Source organism: Erythranthe guttata, chromosome 11 (assembly GCF_056151865.1).
Source record: "Erythranthe guttata isolate IM_541 chromosome 11, IM_541, whole genome shotgun sequence".
NCBI classification, from domain to species: Eukaryota; Viridiplantae; Streptophyta; class Magnoliopsida; order Lamiales; family Phrymaceae; genus Erythranthe; species Erythranthe guttata.
The window spans coordinates 4,722,615-4,735,912 of record NC_142543.1 but is presented as its reverse complement, the minus strand read 5'-3'; the positions used below and the strand labels follow the sequence as shown (position 1 = coordinate 4,735,912).

Here is a 13,298-nt window from a genome sequence, read left to right as displayed (position 1 = left end):
TAAATTAAATTATAATTTATCTTACAAAATAAATTATGGAGATAATTATCAATTAATTATTGGCCAATAGGATTATTTCTTCTCTTCCAAGTTATAAGAGATAAATATCAATTTAAAGAGAGCCAATCAAATCGCGCCACGTCATCAAGTAGACTTTAAGTAGGACTCTTATTCTACCACTATAAATAGGGACCCTCTCTACACAATTCAAAACACAACTCAAGAAGAAGAAAAACCGTAGGAGAAAATTCTCTCTACAATATTCAAGTCGTTCTTCATCAAATTCAAGGCGTTCTTCATCAAATCGAGGGCGTTCTTCAACAAATCAAGATCGAAGGAAGATTGAAGGGCCAAATCCATCAAGAACTCCAAGATCTTCAAGTCAAAACCCGTCAAAGTTCAGCGTTCGATCCGAGATTCAAGTCGCAAGAGAAGAATCAGAGGATTAAATTGTCGGTCATATATTTTTCTTGAGAGAAGAATCAGAGGATTAAATTAGAGTTTGTAACCCGCAATATTTTATTTTAATTCAATAAATTTATATTTGTGCAAGTTTTTCTTGTTTGTCTAAATCGCAGATAAGAATTTGTTGTTACAGGCATATTTGTAAAAATAAATTAATTCATGTGCAAATATTTTTTTTTTATCTCCTATTTTGTAGCTATTTTTTTGTAATTACTTTAAAACAAAATCTCGACTAGGACAATCATAATCCACTCATTTATTTAATGATATATTTCATATTATGACAATTAAGATTTTATTGTTTTTTTAAATCATGAGTTTGTATTATTAAATTCGTATAAATGTTGATGTTGTTATCGATATCACTAATAAATTTAATTATAATTGGTATTATCATGTATTAAACTAATCATCGTTTTGTCAAAATTGCGAATCGTAAATCTAAGATTTTTTAAAAAGTTTCTTTAAAATATTATAATATTAATATATTAAATATAGGCCGAATGGTAAAAATGTCTATCACAAGGGACTTAAATTCACATTGGTGTACAAAAAAAACAGTATTTCAAATAAACCCATCCATATGTCATTAGTTTAAAATACCCTCCATAATATAATTCTAATCAATTCCATCCATTATGCTCTAACTTCCTTAATATTACACATTGACCCGAGATTTAAACAAATATATCACATTAACCCCAAAATAATAATATTGATAGTTGAGGGGTGGTTGTAATCATGGTTATCAAATTGAATCGAAAATCGTTTTGTCAAAATTGTGAATCGTAAATCTAAGATTTTTTAAAAAGTTTCTTTAAAATATTATAATATTAATTTATTAAATATAGGGCAAATGGCAAAAAGGCCTATCACAGGGGACTTAAATTCACATTGGTCTACAAAAAAAACAGTATTTCAAATAAACCAATCCATATGTCTTTAGTCTAAAATACCCTCCATAATATAATTCTTATCAATTCCATCTATTATGCTCTAACTTCCTTAATATTACACATTGACCCGAGATTTGAACAAATATATCACATTAACCCCCAAAATAATAATTTTTTGAAAAAAAATTTTTTTTTCAGAAAATAAATTTTTTTCAGATTCCGCCGTTGACGGTCGGAGACCGCCGGTCTCCGGTGTTGACTTTTGTTTTTCTTAGAAAAAAATATTTTAATTAATATTACTATCTTGGCTACTAAATTACTGTCTTACAAAATTATTAAAAAAAAAACAAAAAAAAAGGTCAACGGCGGTTGACCTACCGGAAAAGAAAAAATTCAAATAAAAAAGTCAACGCCGGAGATCGGTGGTTAACGGCGGCTGACCAGCGGTCTCCGATGGTGGCGGGTCAAAATTGAAATTAGGGTTAAAATTGGTTAATTGATGAAATTTGGCTAAATTGTGATGTAAATCATGAAATTGGGGTTGAATTGAGTTTCAATGAATTGGGGGTAATTTTGGTATATATAAAAGGATTTTCTTTATTTGCAAATAAGTTTGAATGAGCTTGATTTATTCGAAAGACAAAAAAGTCGGATATCCCTCTTTTAATTAAGTGCCTTTGTCATGGGCCTATTTGTCATTTGCCCTTAAATATATAACTACAAAAGTTACTCCGATTAACATGCTAATATTTAAATTTAATAGTAAATAGACTTGACAAAAAAAATTAATACAATAAAAATAAAAAGTTATTAAAAAAAATCTGATTTATTATCATTTAGTTTGTAGTATTTGTGAATGCAGATATTTATTGTTATTAGGTCGAATGAATCGAATCGTACAATTTGAATCATAAATCGTACGATTTTAATAACCGGGGTTGTAATTATCCAAACATCAGGATTTTTTTTTCGTAATTTACCATTTAATTTACTTCTACTTAATATTTGGTTAAGGGTGAAAAATGAAATTTCAAAAATCAATAGTCAAAATGTGCAAAGCCTTTAGGAAGTCTTGTGCCATGACTTAAATGTTATCTAATATCATCAAAACTCTAGAATGTATGTGTAATTTTCCAAACTGTAGGGGTCTACCGATAATTATACTTAACCTAAGGAATGATAGGTGCAATTTATTTATTAGATTAATTAAGAGGAAGATTAAAAGGCTTTTCTTTTTATAAGATACTGCACCTTTTATTTTCCGATTTTATTTGATGGATATTTATGAGTAAACTGCAAAAACTATTCTTGTGTAATTTCTAAATAGCGAAAACCCTCCTATGATAAATAAACTAGCAAAAACCCCCCTTGTGAAATTATTTAAATAGCACACTCGGCCCATTACTCATTTGAGTGTTGACTTCACATAAAAAGACACAAATACCCCTGGAATTTTGCAATTAATAAATTCATATTTTTTAAATATTTTAATTATTTTATTTTTGTTATATCTTAATTATAAAGGTACAATGAGGTCTTTTATTATTTCTATTTTTATTATCACATAACTTTTGTATATATTTTAAATTATCCCTGCATCAAAAGACAACTTAAATTTTATTATTATGAATTTAAAAATATATATATACTTAATTTGATTAACAAATTTTTAATATTTTTTTAATTTAATTATTTACTATTTTTTTAACAATATTTTAATTTTTAAACAATCAAATTAAAAAGAAAATATATATATATATATACATATAAATACATTTGTAGGGTCAATTTTGTCATTTCACGTTCAAAAACCAACTACCAGTCGCGCAACCCGCAAGTGAGCCACACTTAAGTCAAGTAAGGGGGTTTTTGCCTTTGACTAAATTTCATAGGGGGGTTTTTACTAATTTATTTATGACAAGGGGGTTTTTGCTATTTAGAGATTATACTTGGGTACTTTTTGCAGTTTACTCGAATATTTAAATATAGTTGTGATAACTGATAAAGCTTCGGCTGCCACTTATGAAAAAAGATAAGCATCGGCCGCCACGTGCAGTGCGTTTGGTATGAACAAGTAATAGAGAGGCAGGCAATCTCTTGAGGTGTTGTCAAATATAATAATAATTTAGTATAAAGCATCAATCAGACACTTGTCAAATAATAGCTCATCTTTAACCCCCCTCTCTCTCTCTCTCTCCTCTCTCTCTGCCAATTCTTAGATAGCAGCAGAAATTCTATGTCGGTGACTGTGTGTGTGTGTGTGAATATGAGAAGAAATACAAACAAGTTGGTGGGGGGGTTGATATTTTTCTGAATTTTGTTTATGATTTTTCAATGGCGCAGCTGGAGTTTCAAGAATGGATCCGCTCAATTTCACCATCTCTGTATGATATCTTCCATAAACTGCACATTTAATTTTCTTTATTTTATCTAGTTGATTTGTATAGATTGGTGATTTATTTCTGTCTCGGGTTGATTTGCACCATGTACAGGGTTATTTTGGTCCTTTTCGAGCTCCGGAATGGATGTCTCTGTCGGTGAGTAGTTATGCAGTTTGCGAAAAAATTGGATTTGCGGTTTACAAAAGGTCTAATCAGGCTCAATAAGTGGTGTATGAACAATATTGGTTGGTACAAATTAAATGCGGTTTCATACATGAATCAAGATTTAAATTGATCTAAAATCAAATTGTCGAATGTGGTACGAGACAAGGACAACTTTTCTTCACTATAATATTTTTGTGGGCACATCTCATGTTCGTCTAGAGTCGCATGCTATGCAATAAAGAGGAGTTCTTGCCTCGAGGTGGCTATTGCTTGAACTAATTACTTGGTAACTGTTTACGTGGTTTGAAAACCAACTCGACAGTGCCACATTTAGGTCTGTAGTTTAATCAAACTCCAACAACCTTGGACCAATTAGTTGTTGGACGTCTGTTTTGAGATCTCACCGTCGCTTGAACTTTTGCTCATATGAGCAGGGCAAGCTCGTTTTCTCTCAACACTACTTAAACTCTATTTTCATCAAAAACACGTAGCATGAAGCACATTGTTTCTACTTGTGAGTAATGATGCATAAATCAATTATTCTGGATGGTCAGAAAAATCAAGAACACTAGATAATACTCCCCTTGAGCTTTACATTAAGCTGGTCCACTGGCTAAGGTGGAGTTAAGACAACCAAAGATTATTTATATTAAGCTGATAATAATATCCTCTAGTCCGAATACGAAGAAGAGATCCAACTTGTTTATGTTTCTTCCCTTTAAACATATATAGTTTTCGTTCACCATCCTTAGAAACATCGACTTGGTACGTTAAAAAGTATGTCGGGAACATATGCATTCATCTAATTTTTTCAGGTGAAGATTATTCTACCACGTTTGTAGATATTGTTTTGTTTTTGTATGCAATGATAAAAGCAAAGCATATATCCCATATATGTTCAACCGTTAAAAACAGAGCAGTATTTAACAAAAGCTCGAATACCGAAGAGGGGTCAAGCAGCTTACACACCATGCAACAAATAAAGAGGTAGGTACATATTCCTCTAGCACCTTTTATTTATACCTGCATGCATTCTTATGATTCGGCAGATATTTTATTTTTATTTTGCACATAAAAGTTTGAACGAGCTAGGTCCGGTGTTGTATGCTGCTTCTATTTGTCGTCTGCGGCAATGTTGAGATCTATCACCACCTCCTTTTTCTTAGCACACTTACTGCCTTCAACAATCTGTAATATGTAAACAATTTATAATTTATAAATTCATTTTTGTGATAATAACCTCGTTGAAATTTATATTCAGGGTTTCAACTTTAATAACCTCGTTGAAATGTTTTTTTTCTTCTTCCAGCATCTTTTCCTGTTCACATAATATAAGCTGTTGTAAGCACTTATCTTACTTAACATTAACCAATTCTCCGCAATAACATCTTAGCTTAATAGCTTTTATCTTTTTTCACACACACACACACACACTGGAGAACACTGAAATATGATAGTGGCAAAAATAGATTTGCGAACCTTTTCCTGAAGGCTTGACTGAGCATCCGTCATCATTTTTGTCTGCATGAAGTTATAAATTCTGACATCACAATGTTATATGAATGGAACTTAACTTTAATAAGTTTTTACAGGTTCACAAGAAACTGGAAAGAAGTCTACTAATATTCAAGAGGTTCGAACATTCTTGCCACATAAGCTCAGCTCATCAAAAAAGGTAAACAAAAACTACCATATGAATTTAACTTCTCTAGTTCATGAAATGGCTCTTGAACAAACTTTACGAGATAAAAGCTAACAAGAATATCATTGTTTTAAGACAAATGTATCATAGCTTTGCTTGGTCAAAAACAAAAAAAAACATAGGCAATCGAAAAAAAACATGAAACCTTAGTCGAACGTATATCCATTAATGCAGTCTCAAGATGTTTCTGCATGAGCCCAAGCTCCGCCACACTTATCTTGTCAACATGTGGCTCCTTAAGTTCACTATGGGAAAGAAATATAACTTGTGAGTAAACAACCCCGAAAGCGTTGCAACAAAAACAAAATTAAATTATTCAAAATTGGGAGTTACCTTCCAACAGTTTTGAGAAGCTCACTATATGTTAGATAATCACCGTTTCTGGAGTACAGCAGATCCTGCCCAATCAATCAAATCACCGTGTGAAATGAATGCCCTTATATGTGTATAATTTGAAGAACTTCTTTATTAAAACTATGTTCCCATCTCTTATAAAGGGAGGCGGCTCTTTCTATAATATTATTATATTTCTAGCATTTCTATAATATTTCGTCTGACCAACCCTGTTGTTTCTATTTTACCATGGTGTCGAGTGTATCCAGAGAGAGTTGGAACATTTTGAAAATAATCTCAAAACCGAATTTGAAACCATAATTTCTGACTAGTCCTCTTCGTTTTGTGTCACTCTTGGTGTTGTCTTTTATGCGGTTATTACTATTATTGCTCTGTCTTGACACTGCTATCAATTAATTCTGCCACTTATTCATAGACTCTAGCTCGAGGGAAGTGTTACGTAACTTACGCAGTTCCAACTTAAGGTGCATAAGCGTATCTATGAATGGATATTGGTGGTTGACTAAAATCAACTAGATAGGTCAACTAAGTTATCGTTATGTGTTAGAAAATTAAGAGATCACATATCCAGAAAGAGAGCGAGCAAATGGCAATAAATTCTAAACCAATCTACCAAAAGTATCATGAGCTCTAACATAAAATCTTCTCTCATGTGACCCGATTTTGTAGGCATATATAATTAAACTAATTGATTTTGGAAAAGGAACACTTGATCCAGAGCGAGAGTGAACGGGAACGAGGTAACGAAGAGTAACATAGAGACGAATAGAATCGAGATAAAGCATATATTAAAAACGACTAAATTAAAAAGAAAAAAGAAAAGGAATTCCAAATGAAAAATTAAACTTAAGGTACATTCGGATAGAAGGAATTGATTTAGGAATTTTATATCCATAGCTATCATTTTAGAGCAGTGGTGGGGGATCTCAAATCTCTTCATTTGGACTTGTTTTAAATCCATGAGTCCAAACTGTCTAAGGCTCCATTTGGATAAGGATTTGATTTGTGGAAGAGATTTGAAACGACTATGATTTGTAGTCATTTGAAATCAACACGAATGACCCAATTTATAACTAAAAAGGAGGAGTGTGGATTTGAAATTCTTCATCAAATCTCTCAATCCAAACAAGTGCAAGAAATTTGTTATTATGGATTTGAAACCCCTACCATCCATACGTAGCTTAGAGACTTTACTTCAAACAAAAAATGGCCTTCCTACTTTAGTTCGAAGTAATGTATCACGTCTGTTTGTAGATTTATTTCTATTATATTTGTGGAAGAATTATTAGGCCTCTTTATATCACACGAGACTGATGACTACAAAAGTTCCAAACACCACATATCTCACAAGAATAAATATTATCAATCAAACTCGTGTATTTATTAATATCACCAATCATGTAGTTATATGACAGACGTGAAAGATTACGAAATTATCTTCCTTAATTGATAATTGACAATGCTTCAAATTTCAGTAATGATCCACATTTTGACAATATAAATCTCGAGTAAGACCTGTGTATTCAGTTTTTGTTTTTTTGTTTTTTTTTTTCTTCCAAAATCTATTGTCGGAGGCGTGAATCTTACCTTTGTATCGCAACCATCTTTCCCACTCTCGACTCGACTTTGATATTGTTGCAGGACCTGCGCCATGCTGTTTAACAACAAAAACAACAACAATAAACATGAAAGCTCATGCAAAAACAAAATAATATTGAGCTACTACCAAAAGAAAAATAAGAATGCAATTGGAATAAAGCTAAGGCAAGAAGAAATGCAATGATCTTTCACTACGAAACAAAATCATTTGTACTTATCAAACATGGAATATTGGAAAGTAGAAAATGACACATTCATAAATTGTCTAGAGTTTGTAGTACATTTTTTTTTTGATAAATAGTTTGTAGTACATTCATTCCTTACAAAAGTACAATATGTTTTGGATCTTACATCGCTAGTACGTACAATATCCATCTGTCCATTTTTCAATTAAAAAATAAAATAAAATTATATCTTGCTCGTACATATGGAAGTCTTAAAAAAATGTGACCAATCAACCAATAAACGACATGAACTTCTAAATAAGCTCGAATTTTTCATTTGAACTCGTGTCTTGATTACCAAGTGGAATACCATAGAGGGTTACGTGCTTATATTAAAAGTACAAAAACGGTCATGTGCACAAACTTACCAGCGGAGGATCTCACAGTTAGAAACCTACCAGCGTCAAGAATGTATAAATTGAAACATTACATGTATTTCGAGTGTCATAAAAAAGAAATTAAAAATAACTGTTTGCTTGCAACTTCATTATTCAACATTCAAAAATACCACACACACCCTTAAGCAACAGCTTGCTCTTATTGTCCTTCCCTATTTTTTAAAATTAATACAAGGTGAAATTTTTTTTTAAGAATTATCATAATAATTTCAATGGCTCCTTTACTTATTTATTATGAAATAATACTTTACATGGTAAAAAGAATAAAATATTATTCTTATCTTAAATAACAATAATATTCTCTACTGATATTAAATTTGTTATAGTACGTACAAGCATTAAAATAAATAATATGTTACAAATAATAATATTATTAAAAAATAATTTATGAAACGCTTATACAAAGATGGAAAGTTATATGTGTTTCAACAAAGCTTGTCATATGCACGAGGATAACTCGTGATTAACAAATTAAATACTAATACGAAACAACTTTTTTCCCGAGTTAATATATCATTTTTTTTCCAATGATTGAATGACAAATGCTAATGTTGTGTAGGAGCGTGCACGGCTCGGTTTTGCAATACAGCAAACACGTACCGACAATATTGGTATTTCATATTTTAACAACCGAACATGTCGGGTTTATTTGGTTCGGTGTTAACCAGTTTCGGTATCTATTCGGTTTGTTTTCGGTTTCGGTTTCGTCTATTGATTCGCCATAAAAAAACGATATTTGATTTACAGTGAATTTGGACTTTCATTACATTTGTTTGAAAAAATTAACAAATAACAACCCAAAATTAACTAATAAAAAACATGTCACGTGGAGGCGTTCGAAGGATAAAAGAGCAGCTAGGGGAAGACGGTAAATATTTATACTATATATCAAAGAGACGTATTTTTTTATAAATTGGTTTTGTTCGGTAATTTTTTATTCCCCATACACAAATCGATATTTTGGGTTTTTTTTTAAAAAAAAAAAAATTACCGTATATGCAGTTTTAAGTCAAAACGGTGCATATCGGTTCGGCTTTTAATAAATTATTATATCTTTATGTTTGTAATATGTTGAGAAGTCTTTATCCTTTTTCTCTTTAAATCAGGATGAAATTGCATGAGCAATTTTTTAAGGAATATTTGAATTCTCCACCACCATGGGACTACTTTTAATTTTCAAGTACCGAAATAGTAATTTTATTACCCGGTCCCCTTATTAATTCCTCTATTTTAGGAATGTGAGAACTAGGGTTTTGAAATTCCCACCAACCAACAATTTCAACTCTATGTATATAAACAAAAACATAATTCAAATAATTAAGGAAAAGAAAAGAAGATTAGGCGGTGTTAATTACCTATTAGCGTTACAATACTCATAAAGCTTTCCCCTCTTGGAGAAGAAAATGGCGGCCACGTCGACATCGCAGAGAGCAGATAACTCCTTGGCTTTCTTAATCAGACCATTTTTTCGCTTCGAAAAACAAATCATTCTCGCACTGTTATCCTCGATTCGCTTGATCTCCAGCTTCTTTCTCCCCATCTTCGGTAAACAAACGGAAATCCCTCTTTCTCTCTCCCTTTTCTTTGTTCTTTTCTAGAGAGAGAAAATAAAATGAACTTTTGTAATTTATTTTGTGGTTAAAAAAACAGCCGCCTTTCCTCGCCAGTAAATTCTTGTTTCTCACACAGTGTGTGTGTGTGTGTGTGTGTGTGTGTGTGTGTGTGTTGTTCACTTATTAGAGGAGGAGTGGGGGACTCTGTATGGGAGGATAATTGGAATCATCTTTGAGTGAACTGTGGGAGTAATTCTCCTTTGCTGTGACTTTTAATTTTTAAAACAAAAAATTAATAAATAATACTAATATGTATGTGCGATTACTAACGTGTGTATATTAATTATAAAAAATATATATATATATATATATAGGGGTGTACACGTGGCGCCACGGGGGCGTATATACGAAGCAGACCATGCTATGTTTCCCTTATCTCTGGCCCAATCCCTGTACGACAAGAAGACAAGTAGCTTAGCTATGATTGGCTCCCAATTCCAGAGGTACATTGAATGTTAAATACGAAAAAACAGCCGTCTTTTTTTATTTTTTTTATTTTCAACCAAAACAAGGAAAATCTCTGCTGTACCACAACTGAAAACTTGTTACGTCATATGGAGTGGGCCCTAAAATAACATATGGAACACTTGCAGCTCAATTTTATTTGTATTTTAAATCTTAGTACATTAAAATTTGGGTAAATTACACACACACCCCTTAGGTATGCTCAAATAACTGTAAGGTCCCTGTGGTATCCATAATTACACTCACCCCCTGAAAGGTACTTAAAAACTCTAACGGCATAATGTATTGGATACATTATTCCGATAGGGTTCTAATGGACTATTGGTTTCAGGAAGTGGTGAAGACAACAAAAAGTTATGGGTGATTTAAGAAATATTGGGGGAGCCATGTCACCCCATAACTCCCTATAACTCTATGTTATCTCCACAACTAGCTAAAAGTAATAGTCCATTAGAACCCTATCGGAATAATGTATCCAATACATTATCCCGTTAGAGTTTTTAAGTACCTTTCAGGGGGGTGAGTGTAATTATCGATACCACAGGGATCTTACAGTTATTTAAGCATACCTCAGGGGTGTGGGTGTAATTTACCCTTAAAATTTTCTTTTTTCATTTAAAAGAATAATTAAAGTATACAATTAAAAAAGGGCGAATGGCAAATAGGCAAATGCACATTGGTCCAAAAAAAATAGTTTATCAAATAAACTCATCTTCATGTCTTTAGTCTAAAATACCCTCCATAATATAATTCTTATCAATTTCATCTATTATGCTCTAACTTTCTTAATATTATACATTGACCCCGGATTTAAACAAATATATCACATTAACCCCCATTTTAATAAATTTTTGAATTTTTTTTTAAACATTTTTTTTTCTGAATTTTTTATTCCGGCCCGCTTCCGGCGTTGACTTTTTTTTTTTTTTGTAAACTTTTTTTTTTTCTGAAATTTTTTTCCGGCCGGTCAACCACCGTTGACCGACGATCTCCGGCGTTGACTTTTTTTTCAAAATTTTTTTTCTGAGAAAAAAATATTTTAATTAATATTACTGTCTTGGCTACTAAATTACTGTCTTAGACAGTAATATTACGGTTTGGGAAAAAATATTATGAATATTATTTTCTGAACAATAATATTATTAATATTACTGTCTGAAACAGTTAAATTATTGTTGGAGACAGTAATTTAGCAGTCAAGACAATAATATTAATTAAAATATTTTTTGTTAAGAATCAAAAATTTCAAAAGAAAATAAAAAAGTCAATTGGCACTTAAATTTCTGTTTCCGACAGTTAAATAACTGCTGGAGACAGTAATTTAGCAGCAACCAAGGGATATTAATATTAATCAAAATATTTAAAAAAAAATCAATTAACAGTGAAATTACTGTCTCCGACAGTTAAATAACTGCAGGAGACAGTAATTTAGCAACAAATACAGTAATATTAATTAAAATATATAAAAAAAAAGTCAATTAACAGTTAAATTATTGTCTTCGACAGTTAAATAACTGTTGCAGACAGTAATTTAGTAGCCAAGATACTAATATTAATTAAAATGTTTTTTATTTAAGAAAAAACAAAATTTAAAAAAAAATGTCAACGCTGGAGACCGACGATCAACGGCGGTTGACCTACTCGAAAAAAAAAATTCAATAAAAAAAGAATAAAAAAAAAAAAAAAAAAAGTCAACGCCAGAGACTGACGGTCAACGGCGGCTGACTGACGGTTTTCGGTGGTGGCGGATCAAAATTGGGGTCAAAATTGAAATTATGGTTAAAATTGGTTAATTGATAAAATTGGGCTAAATTGGGGTGTAAATCATGAAATTGGAGTTGAATTGGGTTTCAATGAATTGAGGGTAATTTTGGTATATATAAAAGGATTTTCCTTATCGCAAATAAGTTTGAATGAGCTGAATTTATTTGTAAGACAAAAAAGTTGGATGTCCCTCTTTAAATGAAGTGTCCTTGTCATGGGTCTATTTGCCATTATCCTTAAAAATATATGTTGGAAAATGCAGTATTTTAAAATCTAAATATAATATTTTTTATTGTTGGTATTATTAGTAAGAACCCCCCAATACATTAGGATATATTATGATGGATCCGCTCCCTTTTTCAATAATAGTGAAACCCCCCTTAATTGTTTAATTAAATTAATATTTATATAATTATTAGGTGTTATACCTGTATTATCCCTAAACACATAAAACCCTAGCCATGTCTTTTTTACCCAACAGCCGTTGTATCGTCAAATATTATCTCTATCTCTTCTTCTCTTCTTCTCTAACTAGAAATCTGTGCAGCGTCGGAGGCGGCGGCAAGGAGAGAAAGAAGGCGACACCACATCTCGACAACGATGAGGGAAGAACCCCATAACTGCACTGCCGCCGCCCCTCCTCCATTACACATCCGCCTAACTTCCACTCCAATTCAGATCAGCACCGTCGCTGTCATCTCATATCTTCCATGCCTTTAGGGTTTCGTTTGGTTGAAGATTGGATTAACAGGTTGTCGCAATCTATATTTTGTTTTTTTTATTCGTTCTACGATTTCTCTCCATTGTCGAGTTCCAAGGATGATGTGAGAAGGCCCATTCTAATTGATTTTGTGGCAATGATTCGTGTTCCTCTAATGCTTGGATCTTGTTAATTGAGGAGCAATTTTCTGAATTTTTTATTTGACTATTTTTTATGTTGGGTATGTTACACAATAATATAGTTGTTTTCATTATTCTGCTATTTTGTTTATAGTTGTTTTCGAGAGTTTTTAGTTGTTTTCGACATTTTTAGTTGATTTTTGGTTTTTTTGGTAGTTGATTTTAATTTTTTTTTATTGTTTTTATCAATAATATGATCTGCTCGAAATATAAAATCGAAAAAAAATTGAATTAAAAAAATTAAAAAAAATTTTACTTCATTTATATTTAGTTGTTTTCGACGTTTTTAGTTGATTTCAATTTTTATAGTTGTTTTCAATAATATGTAGTAATTTGTCGATTTGGTAAATCAGCTGGGAAAAAAAACCGAAA

At 31.6% G+C, this 13,298-nt stretch overlaps 1 protein-coding gene and 2 long non-coding RNA genes across 4 annotated transcripts in view; 2 read left to right on the top strand and 1 right to left on the bottom strand.

The window, feature by feature from the left end:
- LOC148766835 (uncharacterized) overlaps positions 1-13,019 on the top strand; it is a 46,037-nt gene extending 33,018 nt beyond the window's left edge. Inside the window, exons 2-3 of one of the 2 annotated variants that reach the window (XR_016034487.1) lie at positions 5,500-5,582; positions 12,574-13,019. This is a non-coding gene — a long non-coding RNA (uncharacterized LOC148766835). Of the gene's footprint in view, positions 1-5,499; positions 5,583-7,604; positions 8,714-12,573 lie in introns of those variants that run through there. The other variant, XR_016034478.1, reaches the window with a different exon arrangement.
- LOC105969612 (uncharacterized) lies at positions 3,719-4,793 on the top strand. The gene is made up of 2 exons (XR_016034489.1): positions 3,719-3,898; positions 4,723-4,793. It is a non-coding gene; the product is annotated as an uncharacterized LOC105969612 (long non-coding RNA).
- LOC105969611 (agamous-like MADS-box protein AGL70) lies at positions 4,777-9,983 on the bottom strand. Its single transcript, XM_012994383.2, has 7 exons — positions 9,540-9,983; positions 7,551-7,617; positions 5,943-6,007; positions 5,755-5,854; positions 5,387-5,428; positions 5,187-5,225; positions 4,777-5,095 (listed from the first exon to the last, which is right to left on the bottom strand). Exons 1-7 carry the CDS (start codon positions 9,722-9,724, stop codon positions 5,021-5,023), a joined length of 573 nt encoding a protein of 190 aa, XP_012849837.2. The 5' UTR covers positions 9,725-9,983; the 3' UTR covers positions 4,777-5,020.
- Positions 13,020-13,298: the final 279 nt, after the last annotated feature.

Bases quoted from the DNA above. Each gene is read 5' to 3' on its own strand.
- LOC105969611 (XM_012994383.2), bottom strand. From the start codon at position 9,724: ATGGGGAGAAAGAAGCTGGAGATCAAGCGAATCGAGGATAACAGTGCG. The intron at 6,008-7,550 runs GTAAGATTCACG...TTGATTGGGCAG, and splicing joins AAGATGGTTGCGATACAAAG to GATCTGCTGTACTCCAGAAA. The intron at 5,429-5,754 runs GTTTCATGTTTT...AACTTCATGCAG, and splicing joins TGGATATACGTTCGACTAAG to ACAAAAATGATGACGGATGC.